Source organism: Solanum dulcamara, chromosome 11 (assembly GCF_947179165.1).
Source record: "Solanum dulcamara chromosome 11, daSolDulc1.2, whole genome shotgun sequence".
In the NCBI taxonomy this organism is placed as follows: domain Eukaryota; kingdom Viridiplantae; phylum Streptophyta; class Magnoliopsida; order Solanales; family Solanaceae; genus Solanum; species Solanum dulcamara.
The window spans coordinates 41,565,769-41,581,175 of record NC_077247.1 but is presented as its reverse complement, the minus strand read 5'-3'; the positions used below and the strand labels follow the sequence as shown (position 1 = coordinate 41,581,175).

The window sequence follows — 15,407 nt, the reverse complement described above, 5'->3', positions numbered from 1 at the left end:
GTTGTAATTCGACTACTAATTGTTTATTATTTTCTGACTTACAAAATCATTTTTTCTTATTTTATCACAATTCTTCATAAATGCCAAGTACTACAAAAGATTTGAACAAAAATCGAATTATTTGATCTTATAAAATAAAGATGTACATTTGTTTTCAAACAAGGGTGTGATTGGATTAACCCCATCAGTTAAAATGTAGTTTTAGCATACGGGAATACGATTTGCATTAACTGAATAAAACGCATTCATCCAATGCGATTTAATTCCTTCCATACACGACTTCTATAAAACATTAATTGATATGGGGATTTTATTATAATGTCCATATTTAATTGATGTTTAGTATTGAAAATGATTTGAAAAATAAATAATCAATGTTAGGGATAAAATATGGAAAACGATAAATGTCTTTTTTTGCTATGTTAAAAGTGACAAATAAAAATAAAATCTATTTTTGAAATAGTGGACAGTAAAAGTTAACGGAGGAAGTAAAAACTACTCCCTCCATTTCAAAATAACGGTTGTTTTTACCTTTTCATTTGTTTCAAAATAAGTGAAGTTTCACATAATCAATAAGACACTAATGATGTTCTTCTAATTTCACCCTTATTTAAATATAGGGAGTTTTACATAATCAAGAAACTACTAAAACTACATTTGTTTAAAGTTATTTATTACGCCTTCTATTCCATATTAAGTGAATTTGTGAGGTAATGCACATCTATTAAGAAAAAAAATTAGGACATAAACACTACTTTTCACTTTTGCCCTTTTAGTTATTCTCAAACTATTCTTGAAAATAGAAATAATTCAAAGCAAAATCATAAATATGAGCAATTAACTCTCTTGAACTTACCACGTAGATCATATAAATGAAGAGCAAAAATAATTTAAAAAAAATCAAACATTTATCTTGAACTTTGAATAATTTACTTATTTTGAAAAATGAAAAAAAAAACCTCAAAATTTCAATTAATATGGACCAGAGGAGTAATGTTAAGTTACTAAAAATACATCTTACTTCCTAGAAATGAATAGTTTTCTTAGGGGGCGTGCCCAAACTAAAACACCACTTTTTTTTAAAAGGAGGAGTATCTTCATTATTAAAATACGGTACACATTTTATTTTATTTTTGAGAAGGTAACAGATACTGTAAATTTAATTGTTGAAAAGTATGTTGTAGGGTATGGGAGGGAGGATTGTAAATTGGAGGGGATTCTTGTCTCTTTGATTTCCTCATATCTGGATCAATGCAAGTAGCAAGGCAATGAATATCAGTTACAATGAAAATAGTCTGGTGTTGATATACCAGTATGCTTATCTTACACTAACAATATAAGGGATGGTGAAGATTAATCAACTGGAACTGTAACAAGTTTCTTAATTACATTATACACTGATGATTTCACAATCCACTCTCACCATGTTTATTGTACTGGCCTTTTTTCTTAATTAAGAACAGTTGCAGCTTATTAGCTAAATACACTGATAAAGCATGAAACAACATAAGAGAGAAAACAGAAATCTTCACAATATCTTGCCTCCTAATGTTTCTTCTTTTTGTCATTTGGGACTTGGATACATGCCCCATGGAGTGTGGAAGAAGGGCAATTTTTGAGGTTGCAACATCACCTACTTCTAAATTCTAAAATCCAAAAAATCGACAAATTTACATTTTTATACAAAGAAAAAGATAACGAGGATCGGATTAGAAGATTGAACATGAGGCTGAGGTTTGCAACCATTTTGTGCTCCACAAGCATCATGCAGTCAGATAACTTGCATCCAAATTGAGACAGCGGCATGAGCAAGTATTGCTGATGAGATGCAGTTGAATTTCTTGAATACCTCATGACAATGAAGTTGCATCAGATCTTTGATCTGTATCGGCTGTAGCCTGGACTTGAGCTGCATATTGGAGGTTCCAGAGGACATCCTCAAACGAGGGGCGACCCTGTGACTCAGGAGATATGCATTTGTTGGTGATTGATATTACAATTGACAAAGACTCTTGGGAGCTAGTGGTTAGCACAGCTGGATCCACAATTTTGCGCCTACCATCTTGGCTACCAAAGGATGCCTGTCATTGGGAAAAAAAAGATTTTAATGCTTACCTTCCAAGTAAAAGTAGGTGTGTCACAGACATTCATTTCAAAACTCCTATGAACTACAAACTACAATGGGAAGAAAAAGTTTGTGATCCACACCGAAACAATTGCTGAAGAGCATTTTATGCTACTGTCAATGAGAAAGGAGTTGCTTATCAAATATCAAAATTAGCAGTCTCATACCATTTCATTGAGCAAAAATGTTTCCCCTTTTCCACTAAAAAAAGGACCCACCAGCGACTCCAGTAATATGAAACCAAAGTTATACACATCGTCTTCTTTCTTTCTCATGTGCCTGCATGAGAAGAATGCACAAAAATTTAATCTTGCCAACAGCTACGGTTGAGAATATATGTCTCTGTGCAAAATTCTTGAATTGTCATTGCCAAGCATTTTTATCTATCTCTAAGGGATGCCATAGTCAGAAAAGGCACTAAGAAAAAATCTATCACAGTTAGTCTAGGAATAGAAGTTGCAAACAGACTGCTGCGTGACTATATTTGGGGAAAGAGTTACATACCAGGTGTTGTGGCCATCTCCTTTTGCCTGAAAAAAGGATATCATCAGCATCAGATATTCCCCTAAAACAACAACAACCCAGCGTAATAACACAACTGGGGTCTGGGGAGGGTGGGCTGTATGCAGACCTTACCCCTACCCTTCATCATATGTATATCATTTCAACATACCTCAACTTTTTCACTTTCTTCCATAAGGATTGACATTCCATAATCACTAAGTTTTGCAATCTGATGCTCATCAAGCAATATACTATCTGTCTTCAAGCTATTGCCAAATGAAGGAGGGATTACGCCCGTGTGGAGAAAGTGCACAGCCTTGGCAACACCAATGAGAATAGCCAACCTGTTCGACCAATTGAGGACCTTTCCTGGAGTAGTTTCTGCAAGTAAACATGATGATTTACACAAGCTCAACATGTATTCCTTATAGTTAATTGGACATATCGGGATAAATAAAACGAATAACACAAAGAAAAAGATGGTCAAAACATTTTGCAGTGCAAGTGTCAGCCAATAGACCATGCAAAGGACATACGATCAAGTACATCTCGAGAAATTAATGAAATGCTAACACAGATTGCTTCATCAAGCTACAGTAATTGCGTTTCGCCTTGTTGTGAAATTTCAGATCGCAAGCTTGGATAAACAGACGCAAAGAAACTATCCAGAAGATAAGAATACTCTGTATTTGTACTTACTAGCGAATAAACAACAGAAGAAGCGACAAATTCATGTGTTTCTCCTCCTTTAACCCCCTTTCCCACTCACAATATTTTTTTAAAAAAAGAAGAAAAAAGACAGATTCACCAACAATGATACACTAATCAGTCATCTGAAAATTTAGCAATCAGCACAACCAGAAATATTCATGCAGCATTTGCATATTAAATCAAGTATATGTCTACGCAACTGTTGGTACTAAAATATTTACACCACTTACCTGAAAGACGAGCACGGAAGTTTCCACAAGGAACAAATTCATAAACCAGAAAAAGTCTGTGGACTGTTGAGTCATCTTGCACTCCATCATCAATGCAGTGACCCAGAAGGCTAACTAAATGGGGATGGCGAAACTTTGACAGCAAATCCATTCGAAGTTTGAAGTTCCAACTAGTGCATCGTCTATAAACATTCAATTCCCTTACAGCAACATAGGTTCCATTCTCTAATTTTCCCTTGTAAATCTGAGATGGAGAGAAATGACATAGAAGGTGTTAGCTAAAATAAATTGTCCAGCTTTGAGCCCAAAAAAGAAAAATCCTGTGACAGAAGGCTTGAAGAGATATCAACTCATTGCATATGCACTTTAAGTAAGCGAATCAAGCGCGCTGTCTTTATTGATATTAATTGTCAAAGTTCAGTAGATACCAAATCAAAATGTGCATTACTTCTAACTGTGACCACCATTATATGGTATTAAATTGCAAAGTCAAGATGCATATAGCATTCATGTACATAGACAATCAATCATAAAGGCAAAAAAACTGTTTAAGCAACTGCTTATGTTGACGACTTGTGCATCTGTTTATTTGTCTGATATGAGTTATTCAATGAAAGCTACCTACAAAACTAATTTGATTTGCTTCAATTACTCACAGAGATCAATGCCTCTGGGAATAATATGGCATAAAATTAAATTAGCAAGAAAAATTTATTCTTCCGACAAAATATAACATGAATTTTGAATGGATACATGCAAGGAAACAATACGCTAAGACCTCTTCCTACAATTATTTGAGAGTCATAAATAGTTTCAGAGCAGTACTTTTCCAATGGAGCCTTCACCGAGTAATGCTGATTTATCAAACTTTTTCGTAGCTTCTTCCAACTCTTCCATGGAGAACACCCGATATGATGGAGCACCTTGTGATCCTAGTGCTGCTGCTTGAGAAATGATTCCTGAGGTAAAATAAGTTTAAAATCTGCCTTTTTAGAGTTAACACTGAAAATGAAGTCAAAATACTACTTACTAGCATTTGCCAGGAGCTCAGCAGAAATATTGGGTTGCGCATTATCTTGCACAAGTTTGGGAAACATCAACCGATCCACATCGTGACGTGCATGTTGTCTTCTACAAAAGATGAGAAGCACAACTGCCAAAAACACCACAAGTATTACAGTTCCCCCAACAATACCTACCAATATTGCTATCTCCTTTGAAGTGGTTTGTTTCCTTGCCAAATTAGCTTGTTTGCAGTACGACCCAGAGTGCTGATATTGTGTATCCACAGACAAGCAGTTTCCACTAACCTTAACAATTCGCTTATCTGAACTGGCGTTCAAGCAAGAAGGAAGCATACCAAGCAGTCTATTATCAGAAATATCAACAAAACCAAGTTCACTCCCACAGTTGAGATGTTCAGGAAGTGAACCACTCAGAACGTTAAATGCTAAATTCAAGTAACTAATACTTGGCAAAGAGAACAAATCAGCAGGAGGCGTTCCGGTAAGAGCATTATTTGACAGATCAAGTTGTTGAAGTTGGTTTAGTTTGCCAAATTCTTCTGGGACCTCACCAGAGAAAGCATTATTGCTCAGAAGAATAGTGGTCAATCCTTGTGGCAAGGGTGGCAGTTCAGAATCCAAATGATTTTCTCTTAAATCCAACAAATGCAAATTAGACAAAGCACTTAAATCAGGTAATTCACCAGAAAGTGCATTGTGTGATAGAACAATATCAGTTAGACCTGTGATTTTAGAAATAGAATGAGGAAATTTACCCTTCAACCTATTATTCTTCATGCTTAAAATAGTGATATTTGGTAACAAATCCAACCACTCAGGGAGACTCTCATTGAAAAAATTGCCATCAAATGTCAAAGTATGAAGCTTCACCATTGTAGACATCTCAGATGGAACCAAACCAAAAAGAAAGTTTGAACTCATATCCAGAACTTCTAGAGAAGACAACCGATGAATTTTAACAGGGAGGTGTCCCCAAATGCCCAAAGAAACCAAAGTGAGGACTTTTAAACTACTTAACCTTGTCAAAGTGGTAACAAGAGAATCAATGGAGAAACGCTCAGATAAGGTATTGTTTGGAACTGCAACTCCATGGAATTCATTGACCTTAACTAGCTTATCTCCCTTAATTTTGAGCTCAGTAACAGAGTTATTCTGGCAAATAATGCTCATATTCAGTGTTGAACCCAAATTGCAAAAATCGCCATTGTTATTCTCCAAAACATCCAACTGCACTGGATATTCCAAATGCCTCCGCAACTGAAGGAGAATTTGAGTTTCATAGGACCCTAATTGATGAGTATTTGGGATCAATAAAGCCCACATGAATACAACTATGACAAATATCTTTAGGCACCCCATTTAACACAGTCCTCTTAATACTCAGCAGAAATTTATGAATAAGATAAAGGGAACAATTTGAGCTTCCAATCAGTTCAATTCTTGCAGACTCAAAGTATTTTTTAGTCTAAATCTGAATGCGGAAAACTCCAAACTGATAGAATACTTTTGGGAGAAATTAAACTAATTCTGCTCCAAATGCAAATCTTGACAAATACCCATCAAGAAAAAACAAGATAAACTTCACATCGAAGGAATGTTTTTCTTTTTCCTGGCAGAGATATTTTGGAAGAAGAGAAAAAGATAGAAAACAAATAGAACAAAAACCCACTATGGGGGTCAAGAGAAAGAAACAAAAAGAACAGAGAGAGCTGTATAATAAAGCACTAATAAATGGGTATTTTACGGCTAAAAAAAGGTGGAATTAAAAGAAGCAAAGTACTGGAGCAGAGTAGAGTAGTATATATATATAATGGAGAAGTTGTTGCTATAAGAGTACCCGACAGAAGAAGGAATTTATTGCTACATGCATTGAATGAGAAGAAGATAAGTAGTCTGTCGCGGGTTTCATGAGGTTTCCGCCATTAATGGTGACTTTTCCGTTGGGTTCGGTTCTTGCAGAAGAAAGATGGCTTCACAAGATAATTTACTCCATGTGACAGTTTTAAACAGAAGGTTTCTTTTTGGTGTTGGCTTTACCTGCTGAATATAATATATTCTCTCCATTCACTTTAAACCATTTTTTGTATGAAAATAATACATAAATATAATGAGGCACTTTTAAATTTAGCATCAAATAACAAGTAAATACTTTAATTTAAATATAGATATTTAAATATCTTTAAAATTTATGTATCACATTAATATTGTGTGTACATGAAATACGTGAGACCAAGTTAAAGTATTTGTATTTGCAATCTCAAAATTAAAATATTTTTTTTATCAACTGAAATTCAATTTTAAAATATATTTATGTATTATGTCTTAATTATATACTCCGCCATCCTAATTTATGTAGTATGTTCAATAAATAAAAAATATACATATTTTAAATATTTAAAAGTTGGAATGGTCTATTATTACTAAAACACATTCAAACACCGTATAAAATTAATATATGAATAACTTTTATACAACATTTGAAATCTATTAACTAAACATTGTATAACATTAATACATGAATAACTTTTATTCTATTTACAAACCAAACAAGGTATAAAATTAATACATAAATAACTAAGTTATTCATGTATTAGGTTGTGCCATAACCAACTACCAAACGGCTTATCCGTAATTATGATGTTTCAAAGTATACAATGTATGATGTTTCAAAGTATACAAAGTATGATATTTGAATAAGTATTTTCCTGAAAAAAAGACTATAATTTTAAATTCTCAGTTTCTATTTTCAATTATATTTTTTGAGTATTGCTTGATGTTCTACTATTATTTTCTTAAAATAATTTGGACATGAAGTTGCATTACATAAAACAGTTTAATTTATTAGAGTTTGAGATGATAAAATTGATAAAACAGTTTCATATTCAATAAAATTGTATAATATTATCTATAGTAGTCACTTATATATGTCAATAATTTGTCCCCATTTCTAAATTCTAATATAAATTAGTGAATCGAACCATTGTTATCAACTTTAGTACTTGACAAGCTTTCAATTGCAAATTAAAATTATGAGACTTAAACATACTTATCCATATAAAAGTCTTAGTCACCAAAAATCCTGTGATGCTCTATCTATGAGCTTAATTGGAGTCCCAATTAGTGCTTTACTAAAATTTGTTCTTTAAATTTTTAAAAATGCAACTCTTTATATTTGATCTTAATTATTTTTTCGTACTATATATCTTAAATTATTTAATTTATTTTGGTAAATTAAATATTTTATATATTATACATTTATTAAAATTTATAAAGGGACATGTTTGTTATCTAGTACTGTATAAATTGAAACAGAACGAATATTGAATATCACTTATTTTCTATTGATATAAAGTAACTCTATTCTATCAATACAAAAGTAAAACATTTGATTATATATACCGTTTCATCATAGTACATATATTGAATAATTCTACCTTACAAAAGTTAGGCAGATTAAAAATAATTTTCTTTTACCAAATTAAAAATTTTCTTCTCATCATCCTACTGTGTATATTATGTTTAGAGGATCTGCATTAATTAAACTGCCACAATTGAAATAAAAAGTTAAGTTGGAGAACTGTTACTATATATATTATATAGTACTAGTATTATATTAACATAAGGTAGGTAGTTTAAATGTCGTGTACTCTGCTATATTTGCTGCTATTTATATCTTTAGGGACATTTCTTAAATTTAAATCTAACTTGGTTAGTTTAAATAACAAATCAATTTTCAACTTTCATTTTCCAAACACAAACAATAAGTCAAAAATAATGTATTTAGTGAAGTTTCATAAGTGGAATTTGGAAAAAGTGAGATGTACATAGATATTATTTTATTTTAATTAAATGGAAATATTTTTTCTGATAGACCTCTAAACTAACAAACTCAAATGTTTTATAAAACTATACTACTCCCTTCTTCCAAAACCGAACGGATTCGTTTTGTATATACACAAAAAAAATTAAAAATTGACACACATCGGTAATAAATATTAATAAAACCTCAAAAATATCCTTGTACAAAAGTCAAAACAATATATTTTTGTACGGAATGGAGCATAGAACAATTCATTTTCATGCTAAAAGTGAAACTTCAATATGAGATAATTTGTTAATATGAAAATGCTTGTAATGCATGCAAATTGAAAGAAAAAGGTATACTATATATTTTAGTTTTTCAAATCTATCTTATCCAAAAAAACAAAAAAAAAAACAAAAAGGTAACGCAGTTCAAAACCTAATGCCAATACTCAATTAGCTTATATATATATATATATATATATATATTATATTTATTTAGAAGCAAAGCTAAATACTCCAACTTTTATTCATGTATCCTTGTCCATATTTGACTTCATATATTTTTTAAAATAATAATTTTATTATATCATTTTTAGCTAATTATTTTATATTGGGAGATAAATTGAAAATAATTGTAATGATTAATAATAAAAAGTAATATAGGATAAATTGAAAATAATTGTAATGATTAATAAAAAAAAGTAATATAGATATAAAATAATAAATTATTTCTTAATTTTTTGAATTAGAAATAAAAAAAAATAGATAGTATTTGTTTTTAATATAATAAATAAGTAAAAATTGAATGGAGAAAAAAAAGGCACTACGTTCACTTTCCATGCATATTAGGTTAATGCTTTTCCAAAAATAAACAATAAACTAAAAAAACGTATCCCATAATTGGTGCCTTTTCCATCACCATCATATTTTTTAGGTTCAAGGATAATGATTACTGGTTGATGCATAATTTCATCACTTCTTTTGAGATTTACTTTTATGGATGCCTTGTTCATGTCCATGGTTTGAAACACTTATTTTTGTTTTTTTTTTATGGATGTTTGATATTTATGTTAGAACTCAAATTAATTTGTTTATTTGATGATGTTTATATAAAAAAATTATGTTGAAAATGATGATGTTCATATAAAATTTTTATTCAACCATAAAAAAAAATACTATTAAGAAGAGTAATTTAATTATTTTATTTTAATTAATTTTAAAAAAAAATTGACCACAATTTTCTAGTTTTAATTAGTAAGTATATTTCATTTACTTGTATCTAAAACAACTAATGTGAAGGATAAAGTAAAAAATGGAGTATAATTTTAATTAACTAAAATGAATTGGGAATATCAGCATGGGTTATGGTATAGTGGTGGACTGTTTTACCCTTAACTAGATGTCTCGGGTTCGAGCCCTACGTATGAAAAAAAATCTTGTTGGAAGAGTCACCATCAAATGGCCCTACTTTGCACGATTCAGATTTAGACAGGGCTCTATTGACTCCGAACACTAGGTGGAAAATTAAAAGAAAACAAAGAATTGAGAATAATTATTTTTAGTGGTTGTTCTAACGTACGAGACCATGTTGTTACAAGCCTAAAAGCACTTTTTTGAAAATTATTTTTTAGAAAATACATTTACAAACACTTTAGAAAACTTGATTAAATCTGAATTGTTGTTCAAAAGTGTTTTTTTAAAATTTATTGGTCAAACATAAAGTATTTTTCATCAAAAATATTTTATTTTTTACCAGTACTTTGGAAAAAAACATCTTTCCTGAGTTTAGAAGTTTGGCCAAATCAACAAGTTATTAGTAAATTAAAAATTAAACAAAAAAATCACTACTTAATAACAACTAATAATTATTACCTTTTTCAGTAATGAAAATAATATTATTAGTACATTATTATTATTATTATTTATTATTATTATTATTTAAATTTTTCCTTAATTATAAGTTGGCTAGTTGGACTTTAGTGTTCTAATTTACTTGATTTCTATTTAATTATGTCTCTTTTCGAGTTTCACATGGCTGGGGATTCCTCACAAATCTGTTGGCGGTCTAATGATTATCTAGTATGAACTGTTAACTACAGATTTTATAAATTATTTTCAGATATAATCGTATTTCCTAGGTGAGTTCAAATAAAGCATTTTAGGTGTTCTAGTTAGGAAGAAAACTTTTTCTATAAAAATATATTTTCCAGAAAAAAGAAGTGAATTCAATTTTTTACTTATTTTCTTTTCTTGTATTCAATTTATAATTAAAAAATATATATTTTTATATAATTTAAATTTACTTTATTTTCTTGTTCCTATCATATATATATATATATATACACTATATTAAAAGTATGAACACCCTTAAAATGTTGATTGAACTTTTTGTCCTTCATTAAAAGATTTCTCTTTAGATAAAATCGTCTTTTCACAATTTTCATTCAATTATTATACCATTAGTCTAATACTATTAAATATTGACTATAATAAACATAATAAAAATTAAATAGAGAAGATTTTCTTATTATGATTAAATTTTTATGTGGAGAATCCTTTTCCAATTATAATAGTCTTGATAAAAAAAAATAGTCAAAAAAACTATCAAAATAATAGGCATAAAAAGATTTTAAAAACGTTCAAAATAATAGGCAAAAAAAAAAGCCAAAAAAAAATTCACATAAAAGGATTTTAAAAACATCCAAAATAGGTAAAACAAAAGTCAAAAAAAGTTCAAAAAATTGGCAAAAATGCAAGAAAAAAACGTTCAAGAAAATATGGGCTACTTTAAGCCTAGATATCTATTTTTATACGAATTTCGTGTATCTTTAAGAATCACTCTAGAATTAAATTTTTTTGGACTAACTAATATTACTTACATCAGTTGTTTCTCTTTATTTAGGTTTATACTATTCTATTAAAATTGTTGTATGTGGAAAAATAGGTTTAGATTTAGAATATTTTTACCAATTGAAATCTCGATAATATCTATGACTGAAGAGATAAATTTGCTTGTGATAATATTATTGTAACGACCCATTAGGTCATTTTGAGAACTAAAACTTTTTATTTCATAAAGGACTCACCTCGTAAATTTTTAATGGGTACTTTGGACTAATTGATAACTAAGGTTATTTAATTGAGGGGTAACTTTAGATATTTAATTTAATTGGTAGGTTAAATTTATAATTTAATTAATACCATGTACCACTTATTCCATATTTATTAAAATAAGTTAGTAGAGTTATAACTTTTAAATACCTAATTAATAAGAAAAGAAAAGAAAAGAAAAATAAAAAATACCTACACAGTAGAGACGAGAGCAGCCGCCGAGGTAATGGCCAAATATTTTATGTTGAGTGAGTATTTTGTTATTGTATAGATGCAGTATATTATAATATAGATTAGATATAGGGAATTGATGCAATTGTCCAAATTGATTCCATTATTTTATGTGTTTAATATTATATACAAAAATATGATTGTTGGTTAAATTATTATTTTTGTGAGTATATGTGCATGTGTAGTGATTGGTTATCACTAGAAAGTGTAAATAGTAATTTGTGGTATGAGGAATTATTAGTACAGAGTAGGAATAGATATGATGGAATGCTACGGGAGTAATGTCCAACAATTGTTGTTAGTTCGAATCAACTGGTTTTCGTAACCAGTTGGTTTCGATCTTAATTATTATTATTTTCTTATCATATTATAAATTAAGTTTTAATTTATTGAGATAGATAATTAAATATTAGGTGTATTGTATTATATGAAAATCATTAGAGTTATGATATTGAAAGAATTGAAGCTTAACCCTAGGCTTGAGTTTTAGGAAATTGATTATAGAGTTGGGTGAGTTGTTGGGTTAGATTAAACATGTGTATAATATTAGCATCTACGGATTAGTCTGCTTACGAATATTGTATATTTGATAGATTGGAAACGTGAGGCTTCGAAGAAGGGAAAAACATTGGTGAATTAGCTTGCTTGACTTCAGTTCTTCGATTGAGGTAGGTTATGGTTTGTTTATTCTATATCATAGATAGACTCTTAATAGTGATTGATATTCATTGAGTAATGTGTGAAATTTACTACGCATTTAATTATTGTGGTTTGGATGGTTGATATGTTGTTGTGATTGGTCTGAAATCCCGAGGCCATGAAATCCATAATCTTGAACATGCCCTATCAAAAATGGTGCCTTGAATAAAGAAGGCTTGATGAAATATTGTTAATGAAGTGGAATGTAATCATGAAGAATGATAAATTAATTATATTTGGATCGGGTGTCACGTTCCGACACGGTATATTTGGATCGGGTGTCACGTTCCGACACGGTATATTTGGATCGGGTGTCACGTTCCGACACGATATATTTGGATCGGGTGTCACGCTCCGACACGGTATATTTGGATCGGGTGTCACGTTCCGGTACGGTAATATTAAAGGAAAATAAATTAAAATGACTTAATACTACCCAATCTCCAATAACTCATTTTCCAAAAGGGTGTGATATGGAGGCTTGAGTCCTCATGTGTGATCTTAATATTGTTGATTGGTTATGAAATGGTTCATTGTGTTGTCACTTGATCTTGATCTTGTTGGTTGCCACCTGTTAAGTGTTACGGTTGATTTCCCGCTATTACTTATTGCATATTGATTCTTATTTTGAGTCGGCCGATGATACCTACTCAGTACATGTTGTCCTGTACTGACCCCTACTTGTATCTTTCTTTGTTTTATTTTGTGGAGTGCAGCGAGTGTTCCACAGATTTCGACTCGACCTCAGCTCTAGTCCGTCTCAAGTTCATCGGATTTAAGGGTGAGCTATCCTTCTAGCTCGTGATGGATTCTCTTAGTCATGACATGATGTCCTTAGTGTTTGGACATGAACTATGTCACTTATTTTATTTTAGAGTTTGACATTCTAGACTTAGTATTTAGAATTATATGTCCTTGATGTGATGACTTTCAGATTTTGGGGAACGTTAAGTAGTAAACTCTTGTAGATTGTTAATTCGTACTTTATAAGTTTGAGCTTCCGCGTTGTTATTATACTTTATAAGTTGGGGTTCACATCATTGGTTCTCCCACCTAGGAGGTTAAGGGTGGGTGCCACTCATGACCCATGTTGGGAGCATCAAAAATCCTTAATTATTTTTATAATGTTAAGTATAAATTTGAAAAATTATGGAGTCCTAAAAATAAATGGTTAGAGAAAAATATATGAAGAATTAATATTGATGATTTTTTTTTGTGTACGTGAAAAATGAGTCCTAAAAATATTTAGGAAAAAATAAATATTGTAAAATTTATTATGATGATTGCCGTAAATCAATGTTTTGAAATTTATGTTTAAGGAAATTCTTTTTTTGAACCTTTTTTTTTAAGCCTTTTTGCCTATTTTTGGGACATTGTTGACTATTTTTTTTTTGCCTATTTTTGTGGACCTTTTTGGACTCTTTTATAAAACCTTTTTGCCTATTATTATTTTTTTTTTTTACTATTTCTTTTTTAATTAAGTCTATTTTAATTAGATAAAGATTCTCCAAAATTTAATCATAATAAGAAAATCTTCTTTATTAAATTTTTATCATAGTCAATATTTAATATTATTAAAATAATGATATAATAATTAAAAAAAAATAGTGAAAAGACTATGATCGTGCTTCAATTTCTGGATATTGGAAAAAGGCTATTTAATCTCAAGTGAGTTGAGTTTTTTTGCCTTTTTGAATAGGAATTTCTAAAAAAAAAAAAAGGAGATAATTATTATTATGATTTTATTTTGAGAAAGTAAAAATAAATTAGTTTATTCAATATTGGTAATAGATTTAAATTTTTTTAATTGTAGCTTTCATGGAGGAAGAATACTTCTCTTGATTATTTTTATTGGCACAGTTATTAAAAATAACATATAGCATAAAATCAAATCAAAGCTAGCCACTAATTGTTGTCAGAAAAAAATTGATGCAGAAGAGTTACGTATATTTTAGTTTACTTTTTGCTCTTTGGATTAAGCAAGTAAAATAATAATTAATAACAAATACAAATTAGTATTCCACATTCATAACATTTAATCCTAATGTGACTTTTTTCTCTTGGTGTGATCAGAAATCTATTAGTTTACTGGTGTTTACTCAGAAATAAAAAGACTACGATAATTTTGAGAATTGTTTCTTACGATTTGAGGTAAATTTACTATAAATATTTTAAATTTGTTCTTGAAGTTACGTAATATAATTTAGTATGAATTTTTTTTCTTCATATCAGACTCAAAATAGAGATTTGATTTTTAATTATTGTAGTTATTTAACTTACAGTTAAATTTTTGTTGTTGGTCGATGTTGGTGTTTTCCTAAGGAATAAATAGGCCATTATACAATTTCGAGAATTGCTCCTTATGATTTGAGGTAAATTTATTATGTTTTTAGTTATTCTTAAAATTATGTAATATATAATTATTTTGAATTTTTTTCTTCATATGCTATTCTTCCATCATCTCATAATACACATTTATTCTTTTTGCCTTATCTTTTTTTCTTCCTATTTGCACAATGATCAATATAATGATGATTGTGCTTGGGGCTAGCAAGGGCTAATTAAATATTTGTTAGGATTTTGAGTATGGATATTTTTCCTTGTAAGTTTGTATAACAATAATAATAATCATGTGGATTTCTAGGGCTAATTTTTCGAGATTTTGGGTAATTATTTCATGTTATATGTATAATTGATTCAATTATAATACTTTTGGTCTGATTTTATTTATTGGCAATTGCATTATTTAACCATATGTCTTTTAGTATCATTTAAATAATATATTGATTGAAAATCTACGTGGAACACATGTACTATCATGTTGTTAGTCTTTTGGTAAATTGATGACTTTCAATTTTCTTCCATCGCAATATTTATCATAATCTTATCCTTTTTGTTATAAGTATTTGTGTTATATTATTATGTTCATGAATAATAGAGCGTTCGTTTTTTCTTTACATTATCATT

General features: G+C 29.6%; 1 protein-coding gene across 1 annotated transcript; it reads right to left on the bottom strand.

The window, feature by feature from the left end:
- Window positions 1-1,362: 1,362 nt before the first annotated feature.
- LOC129872811 (probable inactive leucine-rich repeat receptor-like protein kinase At3g03770) lies at window positions 1,363-6,641 on the bottom strand. Its single transcript, XM_055947694.1, has 7 exons — window positions 4,601-6,641; window positions 4,396-4,529; window positions 3,571-3,814; window positions 2,799-3,010; window positions 2,630-2,655; window positions 2,293-2,404; window positions 1,363-2,081 (listed from the first exon to the last, which is right to left on the bottom strand). Exons 1-7 carry the CDS (start codon window positions 5,952-5,954, stop codon window positions 1,851-1,853), a joined length of 2,313 nt encoding a protein of 770 aa, XP_055803669.1. The 5' UTR covers window positions 5,955-6,641; the 3' UTR covers window positions 1,363-1,850.
- Between the last annotated feature and the right edge of the window lie 8,766 nt (window positions 6,642-15,407).